The sequence below is a fragment of the Zeus faber genome (genome assembly GCF_960531495.2).
Source record: "Zeus faber genome assembly, chromosome: 13".
NCBI classification, from domain to species: Eukaryota; Metazoa; Chordata; class Actinopteri; order Zeiformes; family Zeidae; genus Zeus; species Zeus faber.
In genome coordinates, this window is record NC_137198.1 from 3022517 (window position 1) to 3045016 (window position 22500).

A 22500-nucleotide genomic window follows, 5' to 3' on the forward strand; every position below is an offset into this window, starting at 1 on the left:
TTTCTAAATAGTTATAAAAGTCAAAAGTGATGTTGACTAGTTTTACTGTAAGTTGTTGTCGTGACATATTGCACTTACATACACATTTTTTTATTTTTTTTTACTAATAACTTTAATTCTGGTTCCTTACAGCTATCCTGCACTTGTGTCTGGTTGAATTTAGAAGAAGGGCACTTAAATCAGAGGTTGCTCCAGTATTAGATGTCTGCTCTGATTGGTTCCAGGCCCATGGAAGTCACTTTGGATCAAAGCATCTGATCAATGAACAAATGTAAAATTAAATGTAAAAGTCCAAAAGGAACCTGTCTTTGACCTTGGATACGAATGATTTGGTGTTTGGCATCAGATCTGTGCAACTCTGTACTTTCTCTTAACCTGACCAGCCTGTCTGTGTGTGTGTGTGTGTGTGTGTGTGTGTGTGTGTGTGTGTGTGTGTGTGTGTGTGTGTGTGTGTGTGTGTGTGTGTGTGTGGTGTGTGTGTGTGTGTGTGTGTGTGCGCATACAGATGGATGATGCTTAGAGCTGAGACGGTGCATTGACGAGCTGCATCAGATGGAAATGACTTCACCTCTGCCCGAGTTAGCACACATGCTCACACCTCGGCTGCAAATTGGAGAGCCCAATCTATAAGCATGCACGTGTGTGTGAGTGTGTGTGTGTGTGTGTGTGTGTGTGTTCCTCCACACCTTGACCAGTATGTTAATCATAACCATGACCCTAATAAAATATACACATGGATGCAGGAGCAGCTTCTGTCCATCGAGCTCCGCCTCATTATGGAGGAAAGACATCAACAGTATTGATGAGGAGAGGGGAGGAGAGAGGAGGAGGAGTGAGGAGGGTGGGGGAGGAGAGAGGAGGAGGAGTGAGGAGGGTGGGGGAGGAGAGAGGAGGGTGGAGGGGTGGGGGAGGAGGAGAGGGGTTGAGAACATGAGAGGAGAAGTGTTTTGGTAAGTTTTTCATTTTGAATGTAGCTTGGTGAAAGGCAGGCAGAAAGACAGACGGACCGACAGACAGACAGGCAGACAGACAGACAGGCAGACAGACAGGCAGACAGGCAGACAGGCAGACAGAGAGGCAGACAGACAGCTCCTTCACACTCTGCTGAGTCCCTGGAACAGTCCCAGGGAAACGTCACTACTGCCAGAGAGCGACGTCTCCATACACCACAATGCTAATGTAATCAATCTGACACACACACACACACACACACACACACACACACACACACACACACACACACACACACACACACACACACACACACACACACACACACTCTCACACACAGCCTGCAGGTATAGATCCAGTTGTGAGATTCCCTGATTGGAGCAGAACTGTATTGTGTTATTTAAATTAGAATTTTAGATATGATAGAACAGTACATGTTTATATGGATAATCAGTGTGTTATCTGTCTACCTGTCTGTCCGCCTGTGTCCCAGCCTGTCTGTCTGCCAGTCTGCTTCTATACCCGTTTATCTATATAGTTGATACATCTGTCTATCCACCTCTCTATCTGTCTGGCCATCTCGTATTTGAGTCAGTCTGTCTGTCTGTCTGTCTCTCAGCCAGTCTATCAGTCTGTCTGTCTATCTGTCTGTCTGTCTGGCTCCCCGTCTCTCAGTCTATCTATCTGTCTCTATGTCTGTCTCCCTGTCCGTCTCTCAATCCGTCTCTCAGTCTGTCTGTCTCTCAGTCTGTCTATCTGCCTGCCTGTCTGGCTCCCCGTCTCTCAGTCTATCTATCTGTCTCTATGTCTGTCTCCCTGTCCGTCTCTCAATCCGTCTCTCAGTCTGTCTGTCTATCAGTCTGTCTATCTGCCTGCCTGTCTGTCTCTCCGTCTCTCAGTCTCCCTGTCTGTCTCTCCGTCAGCGCCGTGTGAGTGTTTCCTATTCTCCGAGCAGCCAGTAGGGGTCCTCTCTTCCCCCCGTCGAGCCAATCAGACGGTGAGGAAGTGAAGGTCGAGCCCGTGCGCCTCCCGCCGGCAGCAGATTGGCTGCTTCACCGCGAGCAGCGCCCCCCGCAGGGCGGCGGCTCCACCCACAGCACACTGCGACCGAGCTCCTTGGCTTGTCTCGTTCCTGTTTATCTGTTTGCTCTGCGGTTGCTGCTGGACTTTGTGTTGGAGGGAAGGTGGGGATCTGCTCAACTCTCCATCCGGAAGCAGACGCGGGTGGAGAGGCCGACCCGATACAGTTATTCTGTTTCCACATTCACTGAGACGGCAACGGGACAATTTATTTGGGCCCACGCTGACATTCCTTACATTTCCGTCATTGTTGCTATTCTCTTATCACCCACTTCTTCTACTGGGGCTGACTGGAATTGTGAGACAGTTTTTCCTCCAAATAATAAAATCACCTCCCAGATTCCATTCAGTTCTACTCTATTCTAGATGGACGCTCACCACAAGGACCACTCTTTGGATAGTTCCTTTAGTCAAATTAAAGACACAATATACCCCATACAGTACAGATTCTGTTGAAGTTATTTCTATTGGACTTCTCTCTATTCTATAATCTACCATCTTCTATTTTATTATATTGTTCTCTGTTATCTTGTATTATTTTCTATACTATTGTATTATACCCCATTCTATGCAATTCTATCCCTTTATATACTATTATACCATTCTATTCTAAACTGTTCTATTCTAAAATAGTTTATTCTACTCAACACTATACCATTCTTTTCTATACTTACTTGTGTTCTTTCCTGTACTACTCTGTTATATCCTGTTATATATATACATATATACTCACCGGCCACTTTATTAGCTACGCCTGTTCAATTGCTTGTTAACACAAATGGCTAATCAGCCAATCACATGGCAGCAACTCATTGCTTTTAGGCATGTGGACATGGTGAGGACGAGTTGCTGAAGTTCAAACCCAGCATCAGAACGGGGAAGAAAGGGGATTTAAATGACTTTGAACGTGGCATGGTTGGTGGTGCCAGACGGGCTGGTCTGAGTATTTCAGAAACTGCTGACCTACTGGGATTTTCACGCACAACCATCTGGAGGGTTGAAAAGAATGGTCCCAAAAAGAGAAAATATCCAGTGAGCCGCAGTTGTGTGGATGAAAATGCCTTGTTGAGGTCAGAGGTCAGAGGAGAACGGGCAGACTGGTTCCAGACCATAAAAAGGCAACAGTCACTCAAATAACCACACGTTACAACCAAGGTTTGCAGAACAGCATCTCTGAACGCACAACACGTGGAACCTTGAAGCACATGGGCTGCAGCAGCAGAAGACCACAGCGGGTGCCGCTCCTGTCAGCGCACAACAGGAAACTCAGGCTACAATTGGCACAGGCTCAGCAAAAATGGAGGAATAGAAGATTGTAAAAACGTTGCCTGGTCTGATGAGTCTCCATTTCAGCTGCCACATTCAGACGGTTGGGGCAGAATTTGGCGTAAACAACATGAAAGCATGGCTCCATCCTGCCTTGTATCAAGGGTTCAGGCTGCTGGTGCTTGTGGTGGTGTTGTAATGGTGTGGGGGATATTTTCTTGGCACACTTTGGGCCCACTAGTACCAACTGAGCATGGTTTAAAGACCACAGCGTACCTGAGTGTTGTTGCTGAGCGTGTCCATCCCATAATGAGCACAGTGCAGCATCTTGTGATGCTACTTCCAGCAGGATAATGCAGCACGTCACAAAGCTCAAAGCATCTCAACGTGGTTTCTTCAACATGACAATGAGTTGACTGTTCTCCAACGGCCTCCACCCTCATCACATGTCAATCCAGTAGAGCAGCTGTGGGAGGTGGTGCAACGGGAGCTTGGCATCATGGAGGTGCCGCCCACAAACCTGCAGCAACTGTGTGACGCTGTCAAGTCAATATGGAGCAAAACCTCTGAGGAACATTTCCAACACCTTGTTCAATCCATGCAACGAAGAATGAAGGCAGTTCTGAAGGCAACAGGCTCCAACCCGGTACTAGCAAGGTGTACCTGATAAAGGGGCCGCTGAGTGTATATATATAATTATAATATATATCTTGTCTGTTTTGTTCTACTCGGTTCCGGTCCAGTCGTCCACTGAGTGGAACCTGGGTCGTGGGCAGCTCGCAGTGTGTTGGGGGGTGAGGAGGAATCTCTCGGGCGAGAGACACTGAATGTCAGTGAGTCTCTGGGGGAGAGAGAGAGAGAGAGAGAGAGTCTCACACTCCACTTCTCCGCTCCTCACTTCCTCAATTAGGCGGCTCATTCACTGTCATGATTACATGCTGCTAATTAAACAGCTAATCAGCTAATTACACAGGAGCGGGGTGGGGTGGGGTTGGGGGGGGTCGGAGGGGGGCAGAATTAACACAAGGTGTAAACACGGGAGGCACCGGGGGGGAAATCAGCATTACATCACTTCCTTTTGTTTCTCTCATTTCGACTTTTTAGTGAACGGTGTTATTCACACAAAGAATAACACAAACAGTGGCAGAAGTATGCAAAGTGAAGATTCATTTCCAGAATGATGCCGCACACAATCTCCCACTGTTGTGAAGTGTGAAATATTTCATATGAGAAGCATGGCAGAGCCGTGTTTTATCTGGTCCCCATCTCTCTGCAAGCAGCAAACAGTCAAATCATTATGGTTATTCATTTGGTTGAGCGTGCATCTCTAGATGCAAATAAACACTGAGTTTCTTAAAAAAAAGTTTTACTAAAGTTTCAGCACACTGTGTGTCACCTAAAAATGCACTTAATTACTTACAAACAAACAATTATTGAAATAAAGTAGATTGTATTTTTAGTTCGTTGTTTTTATATTTAAAGGTCATATTTTGCACTTGTAAATGAAAAACTAGAGTTTGGGTCTGAAAGCACGGATCACACCGTCTATATGCGTCATGATATACTGATTGTACTGCAGGGTTGAGATGCTATCCATGTGAACTAGTGGAGGTTAGGCGGAGAGGAGAAGGTGGGGTCGACAGGGTGGGGAGGGGAGAGGGTAAGGAGGAGAGGAGAGGAGAGGGAGGAGAGAGGGTGGGGAGGAGAGGTGAGGGTGGGGAGGAGAGGTGAGGGTGGGGAGGGTGAGGAGGATGGTATAAGGGGGTGAGGGGGTTTCAACCAGGAGAGAAGGATTAAACGGATGATAAACTCCTCATCCATCACTCCTGCAGCCTGGTGGCCTGGTGCGGCCCAACAGGTACTTTACTATCTACTCAACAGAGAGGAGGGAGGAGAGGAGACGGAGATGGAGGAGAGGAGACGGAGGAGACAGAGGAGAGGAGACGGAGGAAAGGAGGGAGGAGAGAAGGGAGGAGAGGAGACGGAGGAGGAGAAGTGGAGGAGGGGAAGGAGGGGGCTAGAGAAGGGAGGTTTGTCCCTTCCTTAAAAAAATGACAACTTGAGTCTTGCATCCTCAATAACTATAGACGCACCTGAACGTCGATGTTTTTAAGTAAAATACTTAAAATATAGAGGATTTTTTTTTTTTTTCGCAAGTAAAATAAAATCCAAACACTGCAGCCTCCTTCCAATCAGCTTTCACCGCCGGGCGCAGTACGGGGACAGCAGCGGTGAAGCTTGTGAACGGCATCCGGACTCGACTGTCAGAGCTGCACTGCACCGTCCTCCAGACCTGGCACAGTCACAGTCAACCAGGAAACATCCCCCACAGAACAGACAAGCAGCCTCACGCTCCGTGCTACACAGGTTTAAGACCTGCCCCCCCCCCCAAAAAAAACCCAGAAACTTTCTCTCTCTCTAAGTAACTACACCTGACGTAGAGCTGGTGTCAATAGCGGTGTACCCCAGGGCTACATTATGGGCCCCGTGCCGTTCAGTCTTTACTTCCTTCCTCTAACCGTACGTGTCCGTTCTGCCGGATCAACTGAAACCTGTCGTCAAAACATCCTGCGACTGAGAAAGATAAAGCGGAGATTTTGGTCATTGGGGATACGCGGCGGCTGGAGAGGACGGTGTCACATTCTTTACGTGTTGAGACCCAGACGAGAAATAAAAGATTTCCTAAAAATCTTAGCGCCACATCAGGAACGTCACCAAAACAGCTTTTTATCGCCTCGAGTCGTGTTTTGCAGAACAAGCAGCAGATCAGACGACTGCGACGCTCCGCTCCCAGCCGCAGCCTCCGTCCTCCACCCTCCAAACTGCACATGTCTCGCGCCTTACACGCCGCAGACACATATTACAATATAACTCCAATAAAACTGGCGTAATCACGTCGAACGGAGATCGGCGCGATACGGTTCGTTCGTTCAAGCGTCGTTTTTCGGTGATGGATCGAGCGTCTCCGTCCTGCCGGCCCCGTAATTCATCACCTCAGCTGGAAAGGTCGCGTTTGATTGACGGCCAGGTTATTGATGAGGCAGCTGGTGAACTAATCAGTCATACCTGCGTCATATTCAACGCGGTGAAATGTCAATAGCTCTGGGGATGGCTCCGACTAGAGTCCCGCCATCGACGCTCTTTTAATGAGCGCGGCGGAGGCGTCTCCGCGGCATCCCGGTCTGACTGTTTAATCTCATTTAAGGCATCCCACCGCCGCGCCGCTCTAACCGCTGCCGCTCCACCTTGCAGGGTTTGACCCCAGAACACGCAGCGGCCGTCCCCCGGACGTCCCTTCCGTCCTTCCCCCTCTTCTCTCGGTCTATGAGCCCAGTTCACTGAACTAAGCTCAAGGACGTCACAGCCACCGCTGATCGTGAACTTGTTGTCGTTGTGAGGAATCGTGGGACGTGCGAGAGGTGGTGCTCGGAGCTGAAACCCAGGCAGCCATGGCGGCAAAAAACCCCCACCTGCTCTGCAGCTATCACAGACTGAAATGACATACTCTATAAGACAAATTTTGACGAAAATGAAAACTGATTTTTGGACAGATCATATGCATATCTTACTCCCTAAAGTATTGCATATACAGTATTTGGTACAGGGCAGAGCTAAGTATTAGGTAAAAAGGGCAGGGTAGGAACTAGATGATTCCACGCCCCGTTTCCTTCAGGTCAAGGTAAGTGATGAAGAACTGAAATAAACGGAACCACCACTTTAGAAAACACCACAGGTTAGGTAATAAAGAAGATAAATCAGACAAAATCATTTGTATATCGAAATGCAATACGGTTTGACTATGACCTTTTAGGCCTAATATTTGCATAACTGACTTTAATACAGACGCTACATTCTCCACCAGACGGACAGGGCAGGGGAGACGGTCCTACCTCCATCTTTTTCCAGATGTCGGAGTCCTTGTCCTTCTGCTGGATGTTGTCCAGCAGCTTTGACACCAAGGGTGTGGTTCCCCGGACGTCCACCGGGGGCGCTCTACGTGCCGGCGGCGTCGGCCCCGCCCCCGGGTCGCTGGAGCTCCGCCCCTCCTCCGCCTCAGAGTGCAGCTCGCTCAGCCGGCCGGACTCGATGCTCTCGTCCAATGAGGACGCAAAGTCGCTGGAGGAGGCGGGGCTAAAGCGGCCGAAGAGGAAGTGGTTTTGTCTGCGCTGCAGCTGAGGCGAGGGAGAAGGAAACGACGCCACATTGAAATTTCAAGAAATTAAATATAAATTATAAATCAACTCTTCAATAGGAATCATTACCTACTCTTCTTGGATCTACTGGATTCTACTCTACTATTTTCTTTTCTATTGTACTTTAATTGACTATGTTGTTTTACTCTCCACACAACAGTTGTATATGTCATTTTCATCTATATTACTATCTATCTGGGAGGTAAGTAAAGGTTAGTTTAATTTAAGGAGGATTTAAATGTACATTTAATACAACACAGAGAATAAATTCTATGATATAATTCTAGAACCCAGAATCGCGACTGTGGCGCTGCCCCTTGCGTCATGACATTTCACTGCACATATGTATGTGTCTCTTGAACCTGAACTTGAGCCTGTTCTCACACACACGGTATCGAAGGTCCACATTTGAACGAAGAGAAACCGTAACAAAGACGTGAAGACGCGCTTTCACGCGTTTACGTGTCAGGACGTACAAGGTGCGACGTGGGGGAGGCGGCGTCATCCCCGCTCTCTCCACTCGGGGCAGCGTCGTCCCAGTCCGGGTTCAGCTCCGTCAGGTCCCAGTCGTCCACGTTCTGCACCACTTCACAACTCAACTCATACCCAGTGGATCTCTGGGTGGAGGGAGGGAGGGAGGGAGGGAGGGTTGAAGGATAAACGAACAGAGAACAGCCCAGTCTACTCCTCCTCTACTCCATCTATTCTACCTCCACTCTTCTCTGTCGGGGAGCCGACGAGGGAATCCACAACTTTTATCAATATCACGACAAAAACACGACACGATTAGATTGATTCACTTGATCGATATCCCGGCGTAATACCACAAACAACTTCTTCCACCTTTTAAAGTTGATCAGTTTGTTTTCCAGCTTAATGAGACTCGTCGGGTTTAAGGAGGAGATCCACTGACCAGGGGGAGCGTCTGAGCCAGACTCTCCAGCTTCAGGGCCAACATCTCCGTCTTACGGAGCTGAGCGGGGAGAGCCAGGAACTCCTCCGAACCATACCAATGAGCTCTGTGAGGACTGGTCTGAGAGGGGGAGGGCACGGGAGGAGAGGAGAGAGGGAGGGGGAGAGGAGACGAAGGAGGAGAGGGAGGAGAGGAGAGAGGGAGAGGAGACGAGGGAGGAGAGGAGAGATGGAGAGGAGATGAAGGAGGAGAAGGAGGAGAGGAGAGAGGGAGAGGAGACGAATGAGGAGAGGGAGGAGAGGAGAGCGGGAGAGGAAACAAGGGACGAGAGATGGAGAGGAGACGAAGGAGGAGATGGAGGAGAGGAGAGAGGGAGAGGAGACGAAAGAGGAGAAGAGGGGGAGAGGAGACAGAGGAGGAGAAGGAGAGGAGACGAGAGAGGAGACGAGGGAGGTAAGAAAACTACCAAACTATTCAGTTACTCTAAATACAAATAGTGTTTAGCAACACTGAAGCAGGAGCATAGAAGTGAAATATAATATTGATATTAAAGGTTTTCAGCCATTTTTGTATGTTCCCCAATTTTTTTTTTTTTAATCTTTTCCTATTTTATTTTATTATTTAATTGTTTGCATTTCTTAATATACCTAATGATATATATATATATATATATATATATATATGTATATATATATATAAAATATAATGAGAAAGTAAAAAAAAGAAAAAAGACAAATATAATATTATTATAAATATATATTTATAATATATATATAAATATAATATATAAATATAGATACAAATGTGATCAACCAAATAAAAACATAAACATGTCAAATTAGAATTACCGCGTCGCGGCTGTATGCCTTCGCCAACCAGTCAGGTTTACATCCATGTCTGTCTAGACTCATAGAATAAATGTAGTGAAGACTTTGAAGGAGGTCAATAAAAGGTCACAGTCTCCCCTTCTGCTGCTGTGCTACGGTGTTTAATCATGGCCAGAACATTATGATGTCACAGTGGGGTCGTTTGTCATCATGTCATAACGTATGAATTCTTGAGTCGTGGCCAAAAACCTGTTTTGTGACATCACAGTGACCTCTGACCTCTGACCGCCAAATTCCAAGCAGCTCATTGTTGAGTCCGAGTGGACGTCTGCGCCAAATTTTAAGAAATTCCCTCGACGCGTTTCACGAGAACGCCCCGGAGGGCCCCCAAACACGAGGCCTGCGGCCACACTGGAGGGCGTGGGTGAAGCCGTAGACGCTGCACGGGCGCCAGCACAACGGCTGAACAAAGGCTCCGAAAGGCTCTCACCTTCTGCCCCGGGCGCTGCACCATCCGGACAGCCTGCTTGGCGGGCGACGGGCGGGGGTCCGACTCCTCCCCGGACGCCTCCACGTCGGAGGAGGAGAGGAGCGCGCCCCGCCTGGTGGAGGGCAGGGAGGAGTCCGACTCCGCCTCGCTGTGCGAGCGTGTCCCCGGGCCGCTCTCCTCCATTTGACCCCCGCCGGGTCGCTGCCCTCGGACGCTCCCCTCTGGCTCTCCTTCCTCCTGGGAGCTCAGCGGGGAGGTCTGGATGTCAAGTCTGTCCGTGACCTGTTCAGGGAAAAGGAGTTGAATGCTCAAGACAACAACACTTTGTCGTGTTCTATGGATGAAAGCACATGGAGTAACATGGAGAGTGCATAGTTAGGGCATCATCACATTAATATCACATGACCATCACGTTAACGTTAATAGTATGACCAGGATTGATGTGTGTGGTGTGGGGGTGGTGTGGTGAGCAGCCACACCTGACCTGGATCCAGGTGATTGGGATCAGGGTGGCTGCATACCTGCTGCTCGTTGGTTGGTCTGAAGAGCAACAGGTTAAAGCCCCCATCCCCACACCACAATGTGTTTCATCAGAGAACAGTCATACATTACAGTTTACAGCTTCAAAACATGCTGGAGTGTGCACTACTCAAATGCAGAGTTTACTCCCACCGACTTCCATCGATCCCATTCCGGGACATTCCCTTGAAAACACGGATGAGAGATTAGAAAGTTCACCTGCGGGTTCTGGCAGGACCGTGAGTCCAGCTCCAGCCAGAATCTAGACCGGTCCATCGGATCCAGAAGAGGCTCGGCCTGGAGGCGGAGCTCTGTGGGCGGGCCGGCCCGGTCTCCAGCTCCGCCCATCTCTCCATCAGAGCGCAGGGCGGGCCTCTTGGGGAGGGAGGGTTGCGTGGGCGACAGGACGCAGCCGAAGCCCCCCGCCTGGTGCGGCCGTTTGGGGGCCTCACATTGACTGACTATGCCGCAGTGCATTGTGGGTACAGTGGAGGGGCCGAGAGCGGGGTTTGGTGGGTTAGTGGGCGTGGCCTCCTGGTCGCTCTGTCCCGCCTCTCGGTCGGCGGGTCGGGTGAGTTCGGTTGGGAGTTCCTGGTTGGAGTTTGAGAATTCGGGGGATTTCCGTCCGTCCTCCTCTGGTCTTTGCTGCGGCTCTGGCCCCCGTCCCGGGCCGGGGTCCCCCGGGTCCCCCGGGGCCTCGGGGCCCTCCGCACGGACTCCTCGGCCCTCTGGCTCCTCGCCGGGGCTGTAGTCGCTGAGCTCGAAGGCGGTGATGCCGCAGTCCAGGGAGAAGTAGTCCTGGCTGCAGCGGATGGTCAGCTGACCACTGTCATCCACCTCGGTGAGAGCGTCGAGTCGGGTCTGGAGACGGACGGAGACGACTGTGAGAACATGACTGTGAGTGCATCACCATGAGAACATCAATGTGAGAACATCACCGGCTCCACATTCGGCCCAGACGGTATTTAAAGTTTGGCCTTTTTGGATCCATGTTTTGGACCGCCACGCACCTGCTGCTGCTCCTGGGAGAAGGCCTGCAGGATGTCCGTCTGTCGGCTGTAGTTTCCGTTGGAGTCCTGCAGACCCTGCAGCAGCCGCTCCTTCAGAACCAGGACAGAGACCCGGAGCTGGTGCCACAGCAACTGGACCGTCCTGGACCAGGGACAGGACCAGATGGAACAGGATTTTAAAACAATTTCAAAAATAAATCGATGTTAAGAACACGGTTTGCAGATTTGTAATGTTGGCTCTGACACAGTGACTCAACTAGTTACGGAGATCCAAACGCTCAGGACTGGACATGAAATAACGGTGAAAGTTTAACGATTCCTAATTTCGCTGCGGGCCCCTCGGAACCTCTTGGAGATCCCCCAGGGGTCCACGGACCGTGCATTGAGCACCCGCGCTCTATTCTACTGACCGGATGTCGACGATGATGTTGACGGAGTAGGAGAGCAGCTTCAGGGAGAACTCCGTCTCCAGCAGAGCATGGACCTGCTCCACATGGTCCGAGATGTCCTCACAGATGTCCTGAACCAACACACACACACACACACACACACACACACACACACACACACACACACGCACACGTCAGCAGTGCACAGTAGTTCTCTGCTGTTTACTGAAAGAAGCATCATTTGAGCTAAAGCAGGAAGAGGAAGTTGTGTTTCCTGTTTCAGGAGACGAGTCAGGATCACATGGGAAATGTCCTTCAATCCAGTCCGTCTGTCTGTCTGCATGTCTGTCTGCCTGTCAGTCTGCCTGCCCGTCTGTCTGTCTCTTAAATAGAACTCCACCAGTTGGACAGATAAGCAGACAGTCAGTTTCAAAACACTGACGTGAAACATCAGAGAAATCCTGAAAAATCTGAAATATTCACTGCAGTGGCAGCAGGGAATGTTACCGAGTCAAGTCTTCAGGAAGCTGAAGAATAAAGTACTTTAAAACTGGACACACACACACAAAACACACAAACACACACACACACACACACACACACACACACACACATAAACACACACTGACACAGGCACATGCACACACACACACACACAAATACACACACACAAACACACATATACTCTACACACACACACACACACACAAACACACACATACTGTATACACACACACACAAACAAACACACACACACACATATACACACACACACACACACACACACACACACTGCAGGAGTTTGAGCTCTGAAGAGCAGTGGAACCTGTCTGTTGTTCCAACTCAAACACAACATGTGAAATATCACATCAGTGTGAGTTTCATCCTGACGCAACTTTTCACACGATTTAAAACCGTTTCGATCAATGAACCGTCCTCTCTCACACAGAGCTTTAATCACAGCTCGGCGCCATGGCAACAGCATCACCAAACACCAGGGAACAGCCCCGTCGGCGGCGGGCGCGGCGTTCGCTCCCCGGAATGCCGAGTGCCGCGGCAGGCACCACGGGAATGTAGGTCAAACACGCCGGACCATCTCTGACGCCGGCTTGGCTCACGGCCAATGCAGGTCAGACTGCAGTAAGGCGAGCCGCCCCGGACTTATTCCCGAGGCCGGCGGCGTCCCCGGGTCTGTTACCGCTTGGTAACGAGCCCCGTGCTCCTCGGGGCTCCCGCCGTCTGGGCTGTGGCCGCGCCGTCCTTCCGCCTCCGGCTTTACAGCTCAATGCTCCATCGGTCGCCGCCGGGGGCGGAACATCCGGCGTCCAAAGGCGGAGCTCCACTCCAGGATTTAGAGTCGACCGTGCGGATCCGCTCACGGGCGTCGTCGAACCGGAACCCCGACCTGGAGTCTCCGCCTCCGGTCGTGACGGAGCGTCGGAAAGGTCCTCGGCACGGCTCCAGTTCCACAGCAGCACGGACAGACGAGACGCAGTCGGGCCAGGTGTGGCCGCCGCCGGTGCTTCCTCCCGTTCGGTCACCGGCTGATCTCGAAACCCAGGGTCCCAGGCTATTACCGTACTCACTATTTGCCGATATTTTGGGGGACGACCATCGACGCTTCCATGAGATATTCCCCCGCGAGAAATATTTGAGGAACGATAACGGAAACGGTTGATTGAAGACCTGTGAAAAACCACAAACCCTGTGAACTGTATCGTGACATCTACTCTTGTCTGGTCTGGAGCTGTTCCACCTCAGCACGGACCGTTACTAATGCGAGGGTGGTTCCCAACGTGGGGTGCCAGACCCACACGGGTGGGGTCACCAGAGATGGGGAGGGGGGTTTCGCGAGGGCCTGGACGATGAGATGCAAACCTTACCTCACAGTAGGACTGGATATTGTTTAAAAAATGTCTATACCAGTAATAATACCAGTAACCTTAAAGTGATACCGATACCAGTAGAGTACTTAATTCCATACCCTTTTTTCTGCTAAATACCACCACTCCTCCCCATCCGAATCATTTTTACACCAAGACATTTTAAAACTGTTTAATTTATTGAAATATTTATTAAACAACTGCTCAAAACTGTACAATGAAGTATTTGGGCAGTGTCACTTTAGACAGATAGTCAGTGCAGGAGGCTCTGGCTGGACATGCGGACACTGACTGGCTGCTGACTGTCCTTGAACACACTGATGTAGCTGCTGCTGCGGCACTGAGCCAATCACACGTCGCATTCAATCGAAGAACGCTTGCAGTGATTGGCTGCGACCAAAACCATACGAAAAGTCTTTTATGTTCTCGATCCGGTACAAAAAGGGTGGAATGCAGGTATCGTTTGACTGGAAAACTTTCGATACGTCTCAATACTTATCGTATCCAGTACCAATACCCAGCCCTACCTAAGTCAGTCAGTCAAATATTGGTTCGAAAATCCTGATATGAATTCTAACCACATCCATAACTATATGTATAATGTATTCACAAAAACTCTACTTGTGTTGCTTGCTCATAGAGGAGATTTAGCTGTGACTGTGATATACATTTGGTTGGATAATGTGACAAAATGTCTGAATGTAAGTCGCTGAGACACAGGCAGACATGTTGCAAACACACCAGTTTAATGTAGAGAGCGGACGGGTGGAACAAGCCGGGAGCAGATGGACACGTCATGACAGGGGCTCTGACTGTGTGTGAGGGGCGGTGGCCGATTTACTTGTTGCTCCTTGGTTGCTCTAACGAGTGATGGGCGAACAGCCACCCTGATAACGGGCCCAATTACCGAGACCCGAGACATTTGCGGCTGCTTAAACCACACCACCCCCACATGTAATAACCACGCCCACTGCTCATAAATACATATCGTCTACACGTCATATTTTATATAGGAGCGTCTGAGAATGAATATGGTTTGATTCAGGGGGTCTTGATTTAGAGAAAAAGGTGGAGAGGCATTTATATTTGCATTTCATCTTATCTTAGTTTCCATTGTCAGTCACAACTGTTGACAAAGTGAAATAAAGGTCATTGACAAAACCCTAAAGTTCATGGAGACACAAAGTGACTGGACGACCACAAAACACCTTCCGTCAAACACCACGACGACAGAATGCACTCACCCCAAGCAACACAGGCACAATTCCAAAGTTCCCAAGACCTACACACACTCCGCCCTAAAGCCACACGCACGCCACAGCACGGCACGCCACACCACGCGCACGGCACACCACGGCACACCACACCACGCGCAAGTCACGACACGCGCATGGCACGGCACGCCACACCATGCGCACGCCACGGCACGCCACACCACGCACACGCCACACCACGGCACGGCACGCCACACCACGGCACGGCACGCGCACACCACGGCACGCGCACGGCACGCACACGCCACGCGCACGGCACGCGCACGGCACGCGCACGGCATGCCACACCACGCGCACGCCACGGCACGTGCACGCCATGGCACGCCACACCACGCACACACCACGCACACGGCACGGCACACGCACGGCATGCCACACCACGCGCATGCCACATGCACGCTACATACACGCCACGCGCACGCCACGTGCACGCCACGCCCCGCGCTGCTGCTTGTCACTATGAGCTCGGTCGCGTCGCACCGAATTTACTGCAGAATCCAGATTGCGTCGGCGTCGATTTGTACAGAGACGGATCTCAGCTCCTTAGGTTCCCCCAGGACCCCGGGCCCCGCAGCCCCCCACCCCTGAAGGCCCCCCCCCCCCCCCCCCCGTGGCTGGTTAGCATTTGAAAGCTTTGTGTGAATTATTAAAGTCCTGGAAAGACACTTGTGACACTTTTAAACCAGTGTTTTAAAAAGAGCCGCTGTCAGAACACAGAGCGGAAAGAAAGACGCTTTGATGACCAGCAGAGGTAGAGAGAGAGGGGGAGGGAGGGGCAGGGAGGGAGGGCAGGGCAGGAAAAGAGATAGAGGAAAGGTTATGTGTGCATATAGGATTTCTATATTTCATCATACTGTATTTTGTACTGTACAGGCCTGTGGTATAAGTTTCACACAGCTCCATGTATTGTACTGTACCTCCTGTAGAGAAGTAACACACACACACACACACACACACACACACAGACACACACAGACACACACACGCACACACACACACACACACACACACGCAGCTGCCAGTCATGTGGTTGATCGATCCCTCAGACACTAATTGGCTAAAATCAATGTACACTGAGCAGCCGCGGCGTCAGCTCCAATGTGCGCTGGATCGCACATCAAGGCCGTCAGCCGCGCGTCCTCCTAACGCGCCGCGACGCCGCACCCGCATCGCCGCGCCCTCAGCGCCGCGCTGCGCCGTCCTTCAGAGCGAGGCGCGGTCAGCGCTGTGCTCCACCTTACACTTCAAATACTAACCCCACCCCGCGCCCCCGACCCCACCAGCCTTTGGAGTATTCTCATTAAGAGGCTTCAAAGAGCCGAACAAAGCTACAGACAGAGCTACACACAGAGCTACACACAGATTTAAACATAGAGCTACACATTGATCTACAGACGGATCTACACAAAGAGCTACCGACGTACAGACGTACAGACGTACCAGTGTACACATGTACAGGCGTACACACGTACCAGTGAACAGACATACAGACGTACAGACGTACCAGCGTTCAGACGTACAGACGTATCGACGTACAGACGTATCGACGTACAGACGTACCAGTGTACAGACATACAGACGTACAGACGTACAGACCTACCAGTGTTCAGACGTACACACGTACCAGCGTACACACGTACCAGCGTACAGACATACAGACGTACAGACGTACAGACGTACCAGCGTACACATGTACCAGCGTACACACGTACCAGCGTACACACGTACCAGCGTACAGACATACAGACGTACAGACGTACAGACGTACCAGCGTACACATGTACCAGCGTACACACGTACCAGCGTATAGACATACAGACGTACGGACGTACAGACGTACCAGCGTACAGACATACAGACGTACAGACGTACAGAAGTACAGACGTACAGACGTACTCTTAGCTTCTAGGCTGTGTCCTACACTGTCTCCTAGCTCCGAGACTGTCTCCTAGATTCTAGGATGTGTCCTGGACTGTCTCCTAGAGCAGATTCTCAACCTCCTCCACATCCAGGAGCCTGAGTTTGACCAGATTGTAGTTGGCTCTGAGTGAGTGTCTCATAAAGTCTCGTGGTGTTTGGCAGCTTTCTGGGGAGTTGTGGCCAATGTAGTTGAGCAGCAGCTGTGTCACATGACTTGAGGCGACGCCAACAAGCCCAAAGTCCTCCATCGCTTTTGAGGCAACAGCTGATTCTGAAAGCACTAAAACAGAACCGGCCACAGCGCAAGACTGGCGTGGTCGCAGCCTGGTACCAGCTTTCGGCCCCGTTTCCACCGCGGGACTTTGGGGAGGACTCGAGTACAGGACACATTTTTGAACTGCCTTTGTGTGATTGTCGACTCCGCACCGTTGAGTTTCACCTCGTTACCCTTCCCTCCCAAGGTGTGTTTAGTCCGTGTACTCCTCTCTCTCCGGGCCACGTTGCCAGTGCGTCTAGTTTCGGGCGCTCCAGCGTTGCTGCGCTTCCCGTGTCTCGCTTCCCTGGTAAATCTGATCCCTGCCTTGTTCCCTGGGCCGCGCCCCTTTCTGCTTCTCGCTCGCCCGATCTACTGACTGACTTCCCGTCTGCTGAACCTGTCTCCCAGTCGTGCTGTTGAGCCCTCTTGCCTCGTCATTCCACCAGTCATTCCAGAGAGCTACAACCCCAAGACGGTCGACCCATGTGAGTCCTGCGGCGCGTCACGACTGGGACGGAAGGGCAGCAGCCGCACCGTACACCCAAGATGGAGAGCATTCTGGAGCCTGTTTGAATGAGTTGGAGCCGCATGGACTTACAGAGCGCGGGTCAGATGAAGGTCAAGGTCCAGGTCCCCGTCCCGGTCCTGAGTCACCAGCGTCAATCACTGCAGCAGCGATAAAATCCTTGAGGAAACCTCCTGGATCCCAGTGGAGCTCATTCCCCACGTCCCACCTCGTCCCAAATCAGGAGGTTTCTGGGTTCGGCGGCAGAGCACACACGGCTGCCATGTGGGCTGGGCCGCGCGCGCGCATGTGTGTGTGTGTGTGTGTGTGTGTGTGTGTGTGTGTGTGTGTGTGTGTGTGTGTGTCTTGACCTGCTTCTCTAGTAGGGTGGGGGTCTGGGTTGGAGTTGTGACAACAGTTGGGGGGTCTATTTTAGGACTGACCTCAACCCGCCCCCTTCCCCCCTGTAACACTATCTCTCATTCTCACACCCTGAAGCTGGAATCCTTGCAGCTCTCTGCACTCGTCTGTCGCTCTCTCTCTTTCTCTGTCTGTCTGTCTGTCTGTCTGTCTCTCTGTCTCTCTACACATTCTCTCAGATGAAAAAAAACACACAACAAACACAATAAACCACAAAATAAACAAGATTAAAAGGTCAATGACATAGGCGGTCATATACCTATGCAGCGCTTTTCCTGCCACACACACACACACACACACACACACGCGAGCGCGCACGTGCCAGACACACACACGCAGGGTGAAAGTCAGCTCGTCATTCAGTGTTTTTCTCAAGGGGGTGGGGCAGAGGGATCGAACTTGCAACCCTTCAAATGTCAGACGGCTAAAACTCTTCCGACTCAAAACGATACAAAAAAACATGGAAAAAATATACAACTCAGAAATCACCTTTCACACACACACACACACACACACACACACACACACACACACACACACACACACACACACACACACACACACACACACACACACACACACACACACACACCCTTTTCTCCTGACAGATGTCACCACAGCAGCTGTCAACAGGGACAACCAGGGACAAGGGAGAGTGAGAGGATAGACGTTGTGGGGAATGGACGGGCCGGGTGTATTTCCTGGAGATTCAGTGATTTAAAGGGACATTCCACTCCAGGTCCCTCCCTCTCTCTGTGTCCCACAGGGTCAGAGTTCATCAACACTTCTCTGAAGTGAAATGAGTTGAACGTTGTCACACGGTGGAACATCCCTTTAAAGGTCTCCATAGCGGTACCACATTAGCAGTACCGCAGTAGCAGTACTGTAGTAGCAGTACTGCAGTAGCAGTACCGCAGTAGCAGTACTGGAGTAGAGGTACCGCAGAAGCAGTACCGCAGTAGCAGTACCGCAGTAGCAGTACCGCAGTAGCTGTACCCGTAGTAGAGGTACCGCAGTAGCAGTACTGGAGTAGAGGTACCGCAGAAGCAGTACCAGTAGAGGTACCGCAGTAGCAGTACCGCAGTAGCAGTACCGCAGTAGCTGTACCCATAGTAGAGGTACCGCAGTAGCAGTACTGGAGTAGAGGTACCGCAGAAGCAGTACCGCAGTAGCAGTACCGCAGTAGCAGTACCGCAGTAGCAGTACCGCAGTAGCAGTACCGCAGTAGCTGTACCCGTAGTAGAGGTACCGCAGTAGCAGTACTGGAGTAGAGGTACCGCAGAAGCAGTACCAGTAGAGGTACCGCAGTAGCAGTACCGCAGTAGCAGTACCGCAGTAGCTGTACCCATAGTAGAGGTACCGCAGTAGCAGTACTGGAGTAGAGGTACCGCAGAAGCAGTACCGCAGTAGCAGTACCGCAGTAGCAGTACCGCAGTAGCAGTACCGCAGTAGCTGTACCCGTAGTAGAGGTACCGCAGTAGCAGTACTGCAGTACCGCAGTAGCAGTACCGGTTCCTACTGGTACCAGGGGCACACTCCTCTGTTTGATGCGTTGCTATGGCAATGTATCCTGTTGATCTTTCTTGCTCAGCAGGATCAAACAGTAGGATAAATACAGCTGATCACATCCTATTCAATTTGACCAAACCCTGGAGAGCCATCCCATAATATCTGATCCTCACAGAAGACATGTTTGATGTTGGAGATGATTTGTTTCAGAAGACAGAGAATCTCATCATCAGTCTCCCTCCCCTCTTCCTCACCCTCATCTTTCTCTCCCTCATCTCCCTCCTCATCTTCCTCCTCATCATCCTCTTCCTCATCTTCCTCTTCCTCATCTTCCTCACCCTCTTCCTCATCTTCCTCATCTTCCTCACCCTCTACCTCTTCTTTCTCCTCATCTTCCTTATTCCCCCCCACTCAGAAGGAGGAGGATTATTTGGGGTTTTTTGTCCACAAATTAATTCTTAAACTGAGTTTAGTAATAGTATATACTAGTAGCAGTATTATATAGTAGTAGTGGTATTATAGAGCAGTAGTATTATATAGGATTAGTATTATAAAGGAGTCGTATTATATGGTAGTAGTATTAAAGGAGTAGAATTATATAGTAGTAGTAGTATTATATCGGGGTAGTATTATATAGGAGTATTATTATATAGTAGTAGTAATATTATATAGGGGTAGTGTTTCATAGTAGTAGTATTATATAGCAGAAGTATTATAGAGTAGTAGTTTTATATGGCAGTACTAGAATTAAATAATAGTAGTATTATACATTAGGAGTAGTATGATATACTAGTAGTAGTATTATATATTGGTGTTATATAGCAGTAGTATAATATTGTAGTAGTATTATATATTAGGAGTATTATATAGTAGTAGTAGTGTTATATAGCAGTAGTATTATATAGTAGCAGTATTATATATTAGTCGTATCACATAGAGGTAGCAGTGTTAGATAGCAGTAGTATTATATGGCAGTACCCGTATTATATATTAGGAGTAGTATTATACATTAGTAGTAGTGTTATATAGTAGTAGTAGTGTTGTATAGCAGTAGTAGAGTTGTTCAGTAGTGGTAGTGTTATATAACAGTAGTATTATATCGTAGTAGGATTAAAGTACTCAAATTAAAGAGCAGAGGTGACCTCCTGACCCACCAGGGGTGGAGAGCCACAGCTTGAACACCTCTGTTTACGGTCATAGAGTATATGAAGGTGGATGCTGGTGATTCAACTGCTGTGTGTGAGACAGGAACACAGCGCCACCATGTGACAGAACCAGGAAGTGTTACTCTGCGCACACACACACACACACACACACACACACACACACGCACACACACACACACACACACAGATGCCAAAACACACACTTTAACATGCACCCACACACTTGCTTGCATGTCTGTCTGTGCAAACACACACACGCTTTTAAGACCATGTGCGCACACACACACACACACACACACACACACACACACACACACACACACACACACACACACACGTGCACACACACGCACACACACTGGTTGCATCACGCAGCCTGCATATGAAGGTCAGACACCGTGTAGACAATCTCATCAGAGAGGGAGGAAGGGAGAACGAGAGAGAGAGAGAGAGAGTTTCAATATTCAAAACTCTTTGTGCAAAGCCTCCTGAAGCCACCAAACAAACATCCTTTACGTACGTTCACTCAGAAAACACATGACGTCACTAGAGTCAAGTCAGAGACCACGCCCTTCTGCAGGTCAAACACCACATGGATCCTAAAACGCCCACGTCAAAGACAACAGAGCGGACGAGGAAACAAACGCGAGGTGTGACGTGAATGACATATTATGGTCCGGCCCGGACGCGATGAGGACGCCGGTGCCGAGTGTCCCCCCACGTCTGCTGCCTCTGGAGCCGGGCCGTTTGACGCTGCACGGGCTCTTCCTCCACGTTGTGTCGGGGGGGGGGGTGAAAGGTCAGGCTCCTCACCGGGGGGTTCCCTGATCCGCTCGCGGAGGAGGCTTTGGAGTCTCTCCGGTCGGGGCGTTTCCTCGACGGCTCCTCTGGACGCTCACCGCTGTGCTTTTACAGAGTTCCAGATGATGTGTGTGAACCTGCTGTCAGCGTGTTGGCGTCGGTGTTGGGGTGAATCCCTCCGGTGTGCGACGGTCGCGGAGTGTGTGTGTTGTCCGAGGGCACAGCTGGGAGGGGGATGCAGACGTCCCATGTTTGTGGCGTAAGGTGTGTTTTTGAGCTTTTCAAATTGTGTGTGAAGAGGTGAGACAATGGAGACTCCTTCCGGGAAATGTCTCCAAGCAACTGAGAAAAAAAATTTCAAACGATTTGACACCTTGGAAAGAATCAACTGGAAAAACCGGGAAAAAAACCCAAACGCTATTGAGCCCTAAACAGAGAAGACGGGCTCAACCCGCTGCGCCCGGCGGGAGGTGGAACCGCACTTTCTGAGAACCTTTCTGAGACATATCAGACATATACCGCCCACACATGACAACCACCCACAATCACGGTGAAGACAAGAAGATAAGAACTCAAAACGTCCATATCAGATGCAAACACAGCAGCAAGATGTGCAGCTGTTGTTGCCGCAAAAAGGGTGTGTCCAGTGGAAGCACCATGAAGACCTGTGTGATCCGGCACACACACCACAAAGCTCTTTAAACACATTCATTTAAAATAAAAACATATATGTTGCAGCATTTATGTTATATATATATCATGTTATTATATATAATTCTCACTTCTTTGTATTTATATTTTTTTTTACTGCAGGTCAACATTTATCATTTTAACTTATATTTTACGTATCTGGAGTTATACTTTTCTACATTAACATTCATTTTTATTATTATTCTGTTGTTTTATTTTGTACTTGCTTTGGCAGTGTGCCTGTTTCCTATGCCAATCAAGCCTCTTTAAATTGAACTGGAGAGAGAGAGACAGAGAGAGAGAGAGACAGAGAGAGAGAGAGAGACCAGCCCAGTCTAATCCAGTACAGTCCAGTTCAAAGACTCTCTCTAGTCTCTACTCCAGCAGCAGCTGTTTAGCTGTTGGACTCTTTGCTATTTGGCTTAATTCCGGCTCTCA

General features: G+C 49.9%; 1 protein-coding gene across 1 annotated transcript in view; it reads right to left on the reverse strand.

Moving 5' to 3' along the window:
• Positions 1-22500, reverse strand: part of akap6 (A kinase (PRKA) anchor protein 6) — a gene marked incomplete at both ends in the record, with an annotated part of 58122 nt that overhangs the window by 31518 nt on the left and 4104 nt on the right. The window contains 7 exons of the mRNA XM_080012689.1: positions 7188-7469; positions 7967-8107; positions 8404-8523; positions 9721-10002; positions 10459-11100; positions 11250-11391; positions 11660-11769. Coding sequence (XP_079868815.1) covers positions 7188-7469; positions 7967-8107; positions 8404-8523; positions 9721-10002; positions 10459-11100; positions 11250-11391; positions 11660-11769 — 1719 coding nt within the window. The remainder of the gene's footprint in view (positions 1-7187; positions 7470-7966; positions 8108-8403; positions 8524-9720; positions 10003-10458; positions 11101-11249; positions 11392-11659; positions 11770-22500) is intronic.